The sequence below is a fragment of the Clinocottus analis genome, unplaced genomic scaffold (genome assembly GCF_023055335.1).
Source record: "Clinocottus analis isolate CAN_PGR_092001 unplaced genomic scaffold, fCliAna1.0.p SCAF_20, whole genome shotgun sequence".
Classification (NCBI taxonomy): domain Eukaryota; kingdom Metazoa; phylum Chordata; class Actinopteri; order Perciformes; family Cottidae; genus Clinocottus; species Clinocottus analis.
In genome coordinates, this window is record NW_027175932.1 from 3,381,821 (window position 1) to 3,396,870 (window position 15,050).

Genomic DNA, 15,050 nt, shown 5'->3' on the forward strand with positions numbered 1-15,050 from the left:
CTGTGAGCGGGCACAATGGCGACCGACATCATGAGAAAGAGCTTTTGTAAATAAATACATGAGAACAAATGCAGATCCCTCCCGACTAAGAGAAAGGTCCGTCCTGCACCGAGAGAGAAAATGGGTCATTTTTCCCTCGGGGAACGACTTCTGAACTGCTTGTTTAGCAGCGACAACTGCAGGAAAAGAGAAACTGAGAGGGTGAGTGAGTGCAACAGTGCTCGTGGATATAAACCGACCGTGCATGAGCGCGTGTCTGACGTGCACAACTGGTAGCAGCTTAGCAAGCCTCCTAGAAACACGCATGCTCCGTCGCAGAGGAAATGAAGACGTTGCTTAGCACTTGAATCAAGACAAAGATGGCGTCCGATGAGTGATAAGCATTCACTGTCAGAGCTGCTATCTGCACGGCGTTGCTCACAGACTAGCGTACCTGTTTAGATCATTTAAACGCGTCCTTAGCTGGCGCTTACTCACGATGCGTCAGCACTGACGTCAGTATGATGTGGCTTCATCGGCCCTCAGATATGTCAGGTATGTTACACATGAAGCTAGTTAAACCTGCAACAGACTCTCAGTGAGACAGGCAGTGGTGGGAGGAGTATTTAGATCCTTCACTGAGATAAAAGGATCAAACCACAGTGTGAAAATACTCCACAATACAAAGCATCATATCCTTAAAAGATCATCATATGTGTGCCCATATCTCTAAAAGGAAAAGCAGCAGTTATAAGCTTTGTGACGACGCATTTTCCAGCTGATTCAAGAGGCTCTTTAAATAGATTTTCCTTTATTTTAACAAGTGGGAGGATATTCTCAACAAATTAAAAGGAACGGCGGTTCTCTCATCATTCAACATCAACACATCTGGAGCTTCAGGGTTTTCACTGGACTGGAAGAGGATGAAAAAAGCATTTTCTGAGAACTAAAGCTGCCAGACAAACGTAGGAAGTAGAAGTACAATAGAGAGGTAAAGGACTAGAAGTATAAAGCTGTGTAACATGAATCAACTTCTTCTTCTATGTCCAAACACAGGAATCACCAGCTGTCTCCAGAGACCAGCGCCTCTTCTCATTTCTTAGTTTATACATCCTTTGATTCTTTTCCTCGTCTCCTCTCCTCGCATCTAAAAACTACACTCAGATTGAAGCAAAATGTGGAAAGCATTCAAAATGTTCATGATTCATCTTTTATTAATCCAAAACCAACAGAGCGAAGTCATCACGAAGTGGAGCGGAGACTTGTTCAACTTCCCACCTGCATCCATTAGTGACACATGTTTGAACAAACACGCAGCGTAAACACGTGACGGTACGTTAGTAGAGAAACCGTGAGGCTTTGTTGACTCAGAGAAGGTTAAGAGGGATTACTGAGGAACAAATCACAACGCAGCTCCAGAGCCCACGGTGACGTCTTATAAAGTGAGTTAAAATACAGCAACAAAGATATATGTATTTACAATACTTAAAAGCTTTGCGTGATCGTCATCATTAAATACCATTTTAAATCGTATTTAAAAACAATAATCAGCAAATCCTCCTATTTAAAACAAGGAAAAAAGATGGAATCAGCTGTTTTTTGCTTGATGAATGAATTACTGTGCAGACTCTGTGCAGTAATGACGGACATGCCTCTTAATAACAATTATTATATGCACGTATTTTGCATCAGTCATCTGATGATCAGCACAACACAATAACATAATAATCTCCCTGAATCCTAATGCACAAACGCATCCTTTAGTGTCACTATCTGTGTTGCAGCCGCCACGCTGAACAGCAATGATCAATGACCATTCTCCAGTCATTAGAATAAACCCCGCCCCCTTTTCCAGGACGCTGCCTTGTGGGTAAATTCCACGCAACCCCTCTCTCCCCCCATGTCTCCGACGTCTGAGCATCTCTCGCGGTCACAGCTTCCATGAAAACGCTGCACAAACGCTTACTGGTTTTCAAACTCCCGCTCACTGGGTGTGTGTGGCGGAGGGAGGGAGGGGGGCCCAGTGCACCCAGTGGCCTACTTGTATCAAGTGCCTGACATGCCATTCAGCGCCTGGCACCGCGGCAAAAAGGCCTGCAGCCGTCTAAACATCCCCGCTGAACCAAAGCAGCTTCGCCACGGACACAACCAGAGCTTCAATGGCGGCGGCGCAGCGAGAGACGCACACGGACAAAGCGATCCTTATCCGTTTTGTCCATTTTCTCTTCCGCCTGTGGGGCGACGACCCCCCCCCCCTCCCTCCTGATTGCATCCCTCTCGGGAAATGAAACAACAACCCACCACGGGACGGATCAGATGGTCGTTGGTAAGAAAGATAAAGGCTCGAAAGATGTAGAGAGGAGACAAAAACTAACGGTTCTCCTTCATGAATTATGCCGTTCCTGCACAGAACAACACCTGAGGACTCCTCGCTTTGTGAATACCAATTGGCGCTTGAGGCCGGGTCATGAAAATGAACGACATCGCTCCCGTACGCAGAGCCCGAGCGCGAGCGAGTCCGCTCTTGGCACGGCGTCAAGCGGGTGGCCTGATGGCGGACGCGATAAGAGCCGTGCACAATCCAATGGAAAAGTGTTAGCGAGGGGGGAGGTACCGCAACCGCCAGCCGCAGATAAACGACACGTTGAAGTGAGTTAAATACCATCAGCCACTGGTGTGAGCTGTGAACCACAGCTTTCTCCTGCTCTCTCTTTCTTTCTTCACGCTCGCCAGGTCCTGCTTCGTCGCAGACATGACGTCAGACGCCATGAAAGTTCGGAGCAAGAAGAAGAAGAAGAAGCATCCGTCTCTGTCGCCGGCTCCGATGTGCAGCGATTACAGGGCGCTAACTGGCACTTTAGCAGCGACAGAGTGCACTAATTACATAGCGAGAGGCTGGAATAAAAAAGAGAAAGAAAGGAAAGAGCGCGGCTGAATTAAGGGGGTGAGACTCTCTCAAAGTGCCGCTCCGCCGCTGTCAGAGAGCGGCGAGGTTGGACGGGAGCGGTAAAAATAGACGCTATTGCAAAGGAGGGAGACAGAGAGCGAGAGTGGAATACACTGAAAGTGTGATTGTCTTCAGCGCGCCGACAGTTTGAGGCCAACAACACACGACCGGAGCAGCATCAATACCCAGAATGCTCTGCTCCTGCTCACCGAGTCCAAAAGAGTTAGGATGGTTTGAGTTGAGCCAACCTTTGCTGACGCTGCATATTTGGAGCAACTCCTTTACCTCTCCCATGGTTTTTGTCTTCCTCACCTCACCTTATCCCTCTTTCCTCACCTCCCCTGTCCTAAAAACTTCCTCCACTCACTATCCACCTTTGCTCCTCTGCTGCTTGTTTACCCACAGGTACATGTCACGTACCCACAATGCATCTGATTCTGAATCTGAAGAAACAAGTGACATGATTTTAGACGCCTTTGTACAGATTGTAGATCCCCTTTCCAAACTTAAGTATGTAATAGAGTTGTAAAGCTTATTCTGAATGTGTTCAATTCCTCAATTTTCCTCAAGCACACTCCTACTCATAATATATTATTTAATTTACGACAACTAGTTTTGATTCTCTTTTACTTTGTTAGTTTTTTCTATAACTTCGCAGTACAAACAAAACGTTGAAATTCCTCCAAACTAGACCTTGACTGCCAAAGTGTAGATTAATTTAAGCTGCAGATTGCGTCATCGGCTTCCTAAAGAGCTCCCGCTCGTCTTTCGCAGCACACGTATGTATGACAGACTATGGAGCTTAGCGATTGGATAATCTCCACCACAATGCACTTAAACAGACTCAATCTTGACTAATGCACAGATGAACTCCGTGTCGGGACTCATGCGGCGTCGCGTCGCCCGTCCGCTCTTACCTTGCACGTCATCATGTCGCTGACCCTCTGCTGCATGGACTGCCCGGCTTTGGGTCTGACCAGGAGGTAGAGCGCCTTGACCTCGGGGCAGGACCGCAGCAGCTTCTCCACCAGCACTTTGCCCATGAAGCCCGTCGCTCCCGTGATCAGCACGTTCTTGCCGGCGTAGTACTCCGGTATGGACGCCATGCTGCTGCTGCTGCTCCCCGCCGTCGGCCCGGTCTGTCCGTCGTCCGCTGCCCGCTCTCCCGACCCGCCGAGCTCCCGGCCTTCAGACCGCTCCTGCGCAGGAAGCATGAGGACGTGAACGCGAGTGCCGGCAGCCACACGGTTTACATACAGTATGAGGAGGGAGGGAAGAACTTTTGGAAGACAAGTCTGACCTGTGGATCACACTTCTGTGTCAAGGTTGTGAAGAGTTATTGAGTTCAGGTTGATATATATATGAGGGGGGGGGGGATGGGACAATGCATTCCAACAAATTCAAAACATGGATCGTTGGCGTTATCGCTCTGTTATCGCTCTCTCTGACGTTCAAGCTGCAGGAGAAACTTCAGGAGACGATGCAAATCAGATGAATATGCAAACAGGCGGATAGCGCGGAGGCAACATGACATCAGCTCGTGTGAGTGTGTGTGTGTGTGTGTGTGTGTGTGTGTGTGTGTGTGTGTTCACAGGGTACGGCTGCGCTCCAGAGGAGAAGTGAAATGTTTTGTCTGCGTGGTTGCGACTCCTTTTGTGTTGTACATTTTAGAAAATAGTGGCTTTACTGCCGGAGGAGGTTTGTTGCATCTCTCTTCCTCATTTCCTGTCATCTCTAAACAAATAAACAAGTCTGGGATAAAAGCAAGAGAAAACCCCCCAAAAACATTCTGTTCACAGAGTCCAAGATGAGGATTCAAACGGATTGAATCGTCCAATCAACACTCAGAAAGGACAAATTTTCAAGAAGATGCATTAAAGTTTTTATTTTCTACGTTTATATTGTTGAGTTCGTCCAATCCATGACAAAGGTTCTTGTATTCAACATTCATCGCAGCAATTTTGCATTCATTCGTCATTATCAGAGTGTTTATTGACAGAGAAAACAACTTGTTAATGCATAAAAAAGGTTTAAATTCAAATTTGTATTGATTTTATTTTATTTCGACCAAGCTGCTGGTCTACAAATGATTATCTTACTAATAAAAACAGTTCAGTTAATCCATCTATTTCTTACAAAAAGGGATGCCAGTCACTTTCACACAGCTTATTATTCAAACACTGGTTTTATTGGTGCATAACACACTCACACACACACACACACACACACTTGTGGGACTCTGTGACCTTCTCGGCCCTCCACAATCAGTCGACCCGCCGCGGCCGCACACGATGCACAACTACAATCGCGCTACATGTCAATATCCCAATCTTCCTTACGCTCCCAAAGTGACCCGGAGAACACTTCAAGCTTGTTTTTGGAGACGCGGCCTGACATCCGGCCGCAATCTCTCCCGCTCCACAAGGTCTCGGGGGAGTTTTGTCGTGTTTATCTTCGCCCGATGATGAGATTTACATGGCGACACATCCGAGCCGGCGTCAGCTGGAGGCCTGTACGGGTGAGCCATAACATTTACACAACAATCTCCAGCCATGAAACGCCTCAAACAAAAGACTCACACACCTGCTCAGACACACATTAACTGGAGATAAAGTGACCTGCGACTCCTGCGCTCTGCATCATCCTTTCAACCATTTCTGCCACACTCGTTCTTCTGGTGAACTTAATTGGATCGATGGCGGCTCTAATGGCGGCCGCGTGATGGACTGCGCCGGTTTTATTTGGGCCGGTTCGATAGATGCCGGGAAAAAAAAAAACAGGCTTCGAGGAGTTCAGACGCCGAAATGTACAAATGCAACGACTGTCTTTGACTTCATGAATCAAAAACAGTTTCCCAACTCATCGCTTGTAGTGCATTGTGGTATCTGTGGTTTTATGTGCTCAGGTTGTGAGGTATTGCTCAATGTGTCAGTTACTCTCATTACTCGTCACCACTTTTTGCAGAAAAGTAGTGACGACTAATGATTCTTTTCTGTGTCATTTATGTGATTAGTGGAGAAAATAATTGTATTTTAGATAAACGCAATAGCAGAAAAAAGTCTTCACATCTGAGTTGCTGAAATCTTCAAGTGTTTTCTTTGGTTGAATTATAATAAAATCATGATATAAAAAAATGAGTTGCCAAAAAAATTATAATAATCAACTCATACATCCGTTGTTGCAGCTCTAGTGACTGTTAAGTGTGTGTGTGTGGGAACGCACACCGGTGTTGGTGAAACGCCGACCACAAGTGTTAAAAAACAAAACAAAAATGTAATAATTTACCTTTTAGAAGTGTGCTGCCAGACGTTTACTGTCAGCCAGACAACAGCAGGCATTTAAAGCCACTGCAGGAAGTGAGTGGGTGCACGGGAAGTGTTTCACGGCGGGATTACGGTTAAACCCGCTGTAGTTAAGTATCAACAGGAGGACTGGAAAACACTTTAACAGTCACCCTAAAAGTTGGAAAAAAGCGTTTAAAAAAAACCATGACGTGTGATTAAAGATACAGTTCGGTGGCGAGAAAGTGAACTCGTGGAAGAGTAAAACGCTGGTGTTTGTTTTACAGGAGCAGCACAGCTCATCCATAACTTTATGGCTTCACACGTAGAACAAAGAGATCGTTCATGCGTCATTTGAGAGCTATAAATCATGCCGCCAAACATTTACAATCCGAGACTTTTGTCTTTAATCCTTTCTTTTGCTATCACTTCAAAAAGCATGGTGCATTGTGTGTGGGCCGCGAGCCCACGACCACGCAGCGCCCGATACCTCACAGGCCGCTTAAAGACAGAAAGACAGCTTACTGTCTTTAAGAGCAGGGCACACAGCTGACGGTGTGACGCTTCCTTGTAAAACGTAGCACTTGGTTACAGAAGCGTAACATTTAGCCAAGACTGACGCTCGATCAGCACTTCCAGTGACTCAGTGGAGCTTGTGATTTGTACACAAGATGAGTTTCACCCTCCCTTCCTCCTCTTCCTCCTCGCCGTCTGCTTCTTTCATCCTCTCTCCTGGACTCAGATTCCCGGCAAGTCTGCCCCGAAGACAGAAGACGGAAATCAAATCCTCCCGCGCCAAACGCGGCCCAGATAACAAAACAGTCGTGTATTTACTTGATTTCCTTCCTTCTGTGCTCGCAATATTGAATTACACTCCCTTAAACAAAAAAAAAAAACCTGAGTGTGTTTGACTTAGTCACTGTGTGTGTGCAGTGGAAAGAGAGAATAAGTCCACGTGGCTTTACATTCACACCAATTCTGACGGATTAGTTGATCCCTTTAATCTGGATCTATAGTTTACAGACGAGGTGGTATCTGGAGGTTTAGCACTCTGTACGCAGAGACGGTAAAATATACATAAAAAAGGTCAGTCAAGGTCCTCTGTTGAAGTTCCAGCTCTGTGCTTCAGAGAGAGATTCCCCGTGGACACAAGGACGAGAGCAGAGGGACTGAAAGTCACCGAGGATTAACGGCCGGCGATGGAAATGTTCCTGCAGCTGGAGAAGTGTCGCAAAAGGCCCCGAGCACGTCTAACCTCAGAGGAATGCAGTGGCGGGCGTGCATAACGCCGCCGCCGGCCTCTCGCTCCGCCTGTCGGGCGAGTCGAGGGCCGACGATGTCCAGCCGTCCGCGACGCGGGGAAACCGGAGCTCAACCGGTTGAACGCTAACGAGTCCAGCTCCTGCCGCTTCACGCCGAGTCAGCGTCTAACACTCGCTTGGAAATGCAGCGTCTGCTTTCGGCTGCTGGAACCGAAAAACATGGCCGCCGTTGACTCGAGTTCTTGGAAACACCGCCGCCGCCTTTGACCACCAAAAACTACGGAGAATGAAAGTTCCTTGTACGAGCTTTAAGATCAGATATAATAAGATAAGATATTCCTTTATTAGAAATTGCAGGATTAAGGTGAAGTGCACACAAGAGACACTTCATCAAATTAAAAAACTAATATAAATAAAGAGTAAAACAGTAATAAAAACAGTAAAGAATCCAAAATAGCAATGTTGTACATACAGACGGAATAAAGTGTATTTAAAAATGTATTAATATTGCAGCAGTTGTCATCTGGTTGTGCAGCCTGACAGCAGCAGGAAGGAAGGACTTTAATAATGAAAATATACACAATATACTAAAAGTTGTGTAACAGTAACCTAACTATCTGATACTTTACACAACTTTTATACACATTTACACACTTACTGTTTAATTGTGTTTCATTACTGTTCTACTATGCTGCTGTAATCCTGCAATTTCCTCACTGAGGGACTAATAAAAAATTATCTTAAACTCTTTTTTTTCTCCTCCATTTTTGGATCCGGCAGCCAGACAGTCGTCCTCGTCAATCCCATAAACGCACAAAAGGACAAGCGCAGTGGAGCTCAGACACATTAACCTTGCTGCTGCGTCATCTTTGATGAATAACAGCGCGTCCTTTTTATTTTCACCGTCTGCTTCACTACGACCCGAGAGAAGAAAACAAGTCAAAGCGCCGAGCGCCGAGCGGCGAGTACGAGCACTTAAACCTTAAGGGACCGGCTTCTCGGGGGGGTTGCGACGCCATCTTGACAAAGCGCCGCGTCACGTCCAAAGTCAGCCAGGGGTCGTTTGAGACATAAAGTTCGGAGACGCTGGAGGCCGATGCTGCACTCTGGCCTCAGACGGGAGAAAAGGAAACATGAAATGAGGGTTTTTCTGCGCTCGGCGGGAGGTCAACGCTGTCCATCGGAGGCCGGTTGGTTTAGTAATCCCGCCGCCTCCGGCCTTCCCCCTCACACAAAACCTCTAATAGCGGGCCGAGCTGAGTGCTGCCGGAGACACACAGGGATGCATCGAGCGCTCCAGCTGCACGCTGACGGAGAAGACCATTACAAACGGACAAAAGCCGAGCGAGGCGGGAGGGAGGCGAGCGTGGGGGAAATAGATGGAGCAAAATGCAGTCTGTGATTAATCAACTTGAATGTAACACAAAGGAGAAGTCAGTGACTTTCACTAAATAACACAGTGCCAACATTGTAAAACGTTGTTTGTTTGTTTGTTTTATTTGAAGGTAGATTTGTGTCTTTTTTACCCGAGCAAATTACTAGTTTGTAAGTAGATTATCTCCAAATTTTGGCTCTCAATTAAAAAAATTGGTCTAAAATAAATGCGATCTCAAAACTAAAATTTGCTCTCAAAAAAGAGTTGCTCTAAAAAAGTTAAAAAATTGGTCCAAAAAACAAAAAATAAAAAAAAATAAAAAAATTTGCTCTAAAAAAAAAAAAGAACAAAAGCTTTCTCAAAACAAAAAAATGGGCTCTCAAAATAACAATTTGAACACACACACACACACACACACACCTACACCTACACACACACACACACCTACACCTACACACACACACACACACACACACACACACACACACACGGTGCATTCAGGCTCAGTAACAAGCTGTAGGTCAAACCTGCGTTTTTGGCATAATTATCATCCACGGCTCCTTCCGTTTCAGGAAGGAGATAAGAGAGGAAATGAACGCGTCCAGGGTCGAACAATGACCCGATCAAGAGATTAGATTCATGAAATATCAGAGCTCCTGGAGGAAAAAAGGGAGCAGAGTTCATCAAACTTGTTAAATTGATCGTTTGCCAGCTGCTGTTGTTGCTCGAGCTTACTGAGATTCAGCAGCAACACATAACTGTGATTACAGACTCAGATGTAAACAACTCTTTGGCTGCAATAAAGGGATCAAGTCTCACCATGGGAAAAGATATGCACTGCCAAAGAACAATATTTATTTGAGACCTTTAAATTTCGCATATAGTGTTCTGCCAATTTCAAAAAGATAGCTTTGCAAGGAAAGAAAAACGGCCAGTGGTCGTCGATTCGTCATAGATTTTTAGTTTTGTGTGAACTCCAGCTCTCCAGGTAACTTTTGGACGCATAATGATGTATTTTCACAATCGCATACTTCAATTTTTTTGTGTGCAAAATGCAACTTTTTCCAATTTAAACAGGATAAAAAAAATCCTTCTTATTATTTCCTAAATAAGTTCCCATGGTGGTCCATCGGAAAGGGGGCGGGGCTTTGCCTCTCTGTAGAAACCGGTCACGCGCTACACGCCGTGATGACGCATCGCTATGAAACATCTTTCCCAGCATCCTCCAGCTCGACTCCACCGCTCCAGCGCGCACGAGGTTGTGACATCGGCCTTTCACACAGACCCACCTAATCGCACAACACTTTTTAAAGGCTCTCATCCCAGATTGCATTAGATCTCGTCCACTTCATCCGTCTTCCCCCTCGGCGGCTAAAGGCTAATCTAATTAGGATTAATTATATTAGCTGTGGGCTTCAAGGACTTAAGCAGTGTCTCTTTAATTGTATTTTTCCTTCTTTCTTTCCAAAGCACGAGCCAGTTTCGACTCTGCACATGAAGGTTGTGGCTCGGTATCAGATATCTGACCACAGGAGAGTCACTGTGTGTGTCTGTGTGTGTGTGTGTGAGCTTATGTTTCTGTGTGTTTGCATACTGGTGCATCAGAGTGTGTCTACAAAGTGTCTGATGGCGGCTGGATTGTGTAATTACACCAGCGCTCTGTGAGTGACAGAGCCTCTCTGTGCTGTGGTGTAACTTTACGCCCGGCTCAGACCGACAGTGCTTCTCCAGAGCGCCGTCGCCGGAGGTCAAGAGGTCGTGAACCTCCTCTTGTGGTCATCATGGTATCAATCCCACGCAGCACTTTCCTTCATGGGTCTTTTTACAGAAGCACAGAACAAACACACGAGAGCCGGAGGACTTTTAAACACAAGCACAGAGAGAAGAACGACTCATCAATGTTAAAGCCCAGTATTCTTGATGTTCAGTGTCTCATTTTCTCACAGAAAAAAGCCTGGAAAGGTAGACAACGGCTAAATATCTGGGCATGGTGTCCTCCCTGCCTCCGGCTCAGCTCTGGATCCAGTTAACTTGGATTTCTGTTGCTTCTTTCAAACAAAACCACAATGTCTCGACGTATTGGCAGAACGCTGGGTTAAAAAAAGAAGCCTGTAATTGTCTCTTTTCTGTACAGAGTCCAGAATAAAACATAAAAAAAACACAAAGCAACTGCAGCAGGAACCAGTGAATCCAAGTTAATAGGACATGTATTTGTCAGCAATGATGGTAAATTGAATATCTCTAATTTTGGACAGAAAAAATGTCTTTTTGTGTATTTTTTTGACATTTCAGACACCATAACATATCAATTAACTATGCAATCCCTTTAATTAAAACGCTCTAAAGGAAATGCCACCCTCTAAAGATTAACGTCAGACTCAATACACTTTGATCCCTTGGAGCTCAGAGCCGGGACGTTTACATTTCATCAGCGGTCAAGATCAATGAAATATTTACACCAGAGGAAGAGGAAACATGAAGACTATCAAAAGGGATCGCTTTGAATCCAGAAATGGAAAACTGTGACATCACCAGTCCACAAAAACCATCAAGACAACCGACAATATCACACCGTAACACGCCATACATGCCTCTCCTTAACCGCTGCAGCACGCTAAAGCCTTGGATTTGTCCCAGCATGCACTTGGGAGGTGTGGTTTACAATTTGTTTTTGACCTGCAGTGCACCAATGGAAGACTCCAGTTTGCTCTGACAATTAGCTGCAAACTAAATAATGAATTGGACGACAATTAGCTGGATATCAATCGAACGGCGCTTCCATTTAATTAGCGGCAAATTGCATTTCTGGGAAACTTCCTGTGCAATTATTCGGAAAACAAGGAACTCTGAAATACTTTTCAGTGCATTAGCGCGCGTTACATTCTCATGTGCTCGAGGCGTGCTGTGTAATTACAGCATGAACAGTTATAGATATTTAGTGTACGGTCATTTAAGTTCAACTGTGAGCTTTGCGGACTGAAGCGTCACAATAAAGGATTTAACAGCCGCTCACAAGCCACTGATGAAACAACAAGGCAAAAGTTACATCTAATATGACTACGGCTATCTCTACGGCTGGAAATAAAATATTGAAGACCCTTGTGATGTATTCATACCCTCTTTTTTTGGTAACTCAATTATTTTTGAAGACTTTTTAAGGCCTGCAGAAACCTTGATCTGCACGTCTGGCTCTGGAAAAGGCTTTTCATGGTTCTGTTGAGGATCAACATGCATTTTAAATAGATGTGCCATCTCATTATAGGTCTGTGATATGAGAGGAAATAACATTGTTGTAAATATTGCAGTTTAGGGGTGAAGCATTGCTCAATAACGGAGCTCATTTATGGAGATGAGTGTAAAACTGAAGCCCCCCGAGGTTCAACTTAACGTCTTGTAATCCATGACTTAGGGCCTCGTGCTTTTGAACAACAACCGGCTCGCTCGCATGGAAACCAATATCTGTGACCAAGTCATTTAATCCGGTATCCGGAGCAAAGATAGATTACAGAGAACAAGCCGCACTGAGAGTAATGCTCCACTTCACACGCACATTACTCGATAGCTTCACCTCGCGCCGCCGGACAGGTTTATAATTAATGACACGGGAGCTCTGGCGTCAACCAGCGAGCTGTTTGAGGATCTCATCCTTAGTATGCAGATTAGAGCCGGAGGTGGAAAACACACACAGGTGAGGTGTTGAACGCCAGCGGCACGAGCTGCCGCAGATTATATAAGATCCAACGCGTCTCCTGGACAGATTAGGAGAGAGTGAAAGAAATCATGATCTTTACACGGCTGTTAGTGAAAGTGACACAAGGAAATACCCTCCTGAAATTATAGACACACACATGCACGCACACACACACACACACACAGATCATGTAAGAAGAGTCGTGTTGGTGTCTGAGGCAAACAAACTTCTCTCTAGACAAGATGAGCGACCTTTAAAACCATGCAGAGTGGTGCTGCTGCCAGTATCTGTGAAGTGTGTGTGTGTGTGTGTGTGTGTGAGAGAGAGGATGCAATCACTTTGTTTGTCTGCTGGGTTCAAGGCATATTAAAAAAGAAGGATGGGAGTGAGGATGTGGTTTTGCAGAGGCCACTTAGAGCCGTGTACCTTCCTGCCAAAGTGACCGATGTGGTCCCAAACTGAGGTAGAATAATATATTTTTAATGGATGGAGACGCCCTTGTGCTTCATTTGAACAGGTAGAAAACATGATTACTTTGGAAACAGCAATGAGGGGGTCCATGACTATAAAAGAGTGTTATTATTTTGCAGCAGGCGAGTCATTTATAATGCTGAAACTAATGACTTCTTTCAACACTGATGAAGTATCCTATCATTGTTTAGTCTAGAAAAAGTCACAAAATAGTGTCTCAAAGTCTTTTAATGGCTTATTTTGTCTAAAACCCAAAGCATTTGAGAATTGAGAGAATGTTTAATAATTTACTCTTTTAACAGATTAACAAAATTGTTGTGAATGAATTTGTGAACAATCAAATAATCAATTTTGTCCAGAAACAGTCCAGACATGAATCCTCTGTTGCAGGATGTGTGAATGAATAGTTAGGCTTTGAATACAACACTAAGCTAAAAGAATTGTCTTTGACCTTCAGGGTGAATACATCAGTAGAATAATAAAAAAAGCCGTACCACTTGCTGAAGGGCTTTACTGGATAAAACCAGAGGATTCTCTGCCTTTGATCCGCCTTTACCAACAGGCCTCACGGTTCACTCCGCCTGGGAGCGGCTCCTTTATCTCCTCCGTGTCGGTGCGATGCTTTGTGTTCACAACGAGCTCTCGCTCCGTAAGAGGAGGACCCGCCCCGCCGGGCATGGACGCCGCCGGTCTCAAGGAAAAAGAAAAGAAGAAGTGGAAGCTGTACGCGGCGTAGCCTTTGGCTGCCGGCCAGACGCTGACGCGGCATCGGGGCCGGGCGAGCGTCCAAGAAGTCCCAGACACAGACGGCCGGGTCGGGCCTCCCTGCCACAAACACCACTAATGGGGTCTGAGAAGAGCGTCGCTCCCGATTCGACTCAGAGGGTTGTTACTTTGAAAAGACACAAACTTTGAGCTGGCAAAACAAACAGTCTGAGCAGAAAGTCCCTCCAACAGGTAAAAATTAGGATCGTTCGTCGTATTTACTAAGCGTCCACAACACCGAGAGTAACTTTAACTGCCACAGCAAGGTCAATGATAAAGAGAATATATTATAAGATAATATGTGGAGGTTATACATGTGTGCTGTGACCTCTATGGCTTTATGGAGTGATTAAAGCAACAGGAAAAAGCTCTTTCTGCTAATAAAAGACCAAATAAAGGGACATGTTTCCTGGAAAAGACTTTTGATGAAATGGTGAGACACTCATCAGCAAATATGTTCATAATCTTTCCATCTTTTCTGTCAACTTTCTGCCAAACTCTCCGGCTCCGGCTCCAAAAGCACAATATTAAGTATTGCAAATATCTATGTTTTTGCAAACTAGATAATCTCCCATGAATTAAATGCTGTGTTACAGTTGTTCTCCAGTGCATACACATGGAGATAAATAGAAATATATACACACAAAAAATGAAAAACATGTTAGAATGACTCTCAAGGAGAAATTCAACAGACATCCTTTGGATCGCCTCTGTAATTCGCTGTAATCGAGTGATTCCCGCCTCTCACCTGGAGGATCGCTGCTCTGATACAGTGAACCCTCGTGCATCCAGGTGTGTGTGTGTGTGTGTGTGTAGACGTGTGTGCAAAGACAAATCACGGGGTGTGGGTTTACCGGCTTGCTCTGCTGCATTAACTCCTTTGAATAAAACGTGTAAGTAGCTGCAGCATCGTGTCTCTGACGCGCCTCATCACCAAAACACTGCTGCCAAGGAAGTGATGTCGCAACAGCCGCCAGCTCACCACGCTGTGAAACATTCACTTCATGTTGGAACCACGGTCCCTCCTTCCACAAACGTCACCGACATGAAAGATTGAGCTAGGAAGAGAGTATGCCGATCATTTTGTTGACGCGCAAACTCTTTAAAGTTGTAATACTTTCATTTAGATTCATGTGATCACTCTGATCTGAACACCGGTCTGGAAGACGTCTTGTGGCCTTGAGCTCTTCTCCATTTCCCTCCAATGACGCGCTTGTAGTGGAGCACCCTTTTTCCATGTGGCGTTCAATGTCATTTAACTCATCGGGGTAATCCCCTT

General features: G+C 45.2%; 1 protein-coding gene across 2 annotated transcripts in view; it reads right to left on the bottom strand.

Annotated features, from left to right (window-relative positions):
• Window positions 1-15,050, bottom strand: part of LOC137791730 (fatty acyl-CoA reductase 1-like) — a 40,805-nt gene that overhangs the window by 21,220 nt on the left and 4,535 nt on the right. For both annotated transcript variants that reach the window (XM_068586866.1, XM_068586865.1), the window contains exon 2: window positions 3,844-4,125. In XM_068586866.1, the coding sequence (XP_068442967.1) occupies window positions 3,844-4,125 (282 nt within the window). The remainder of the gene's footprint in view (window positions 1-3,843; window positions 4,126-15,050) is intronic.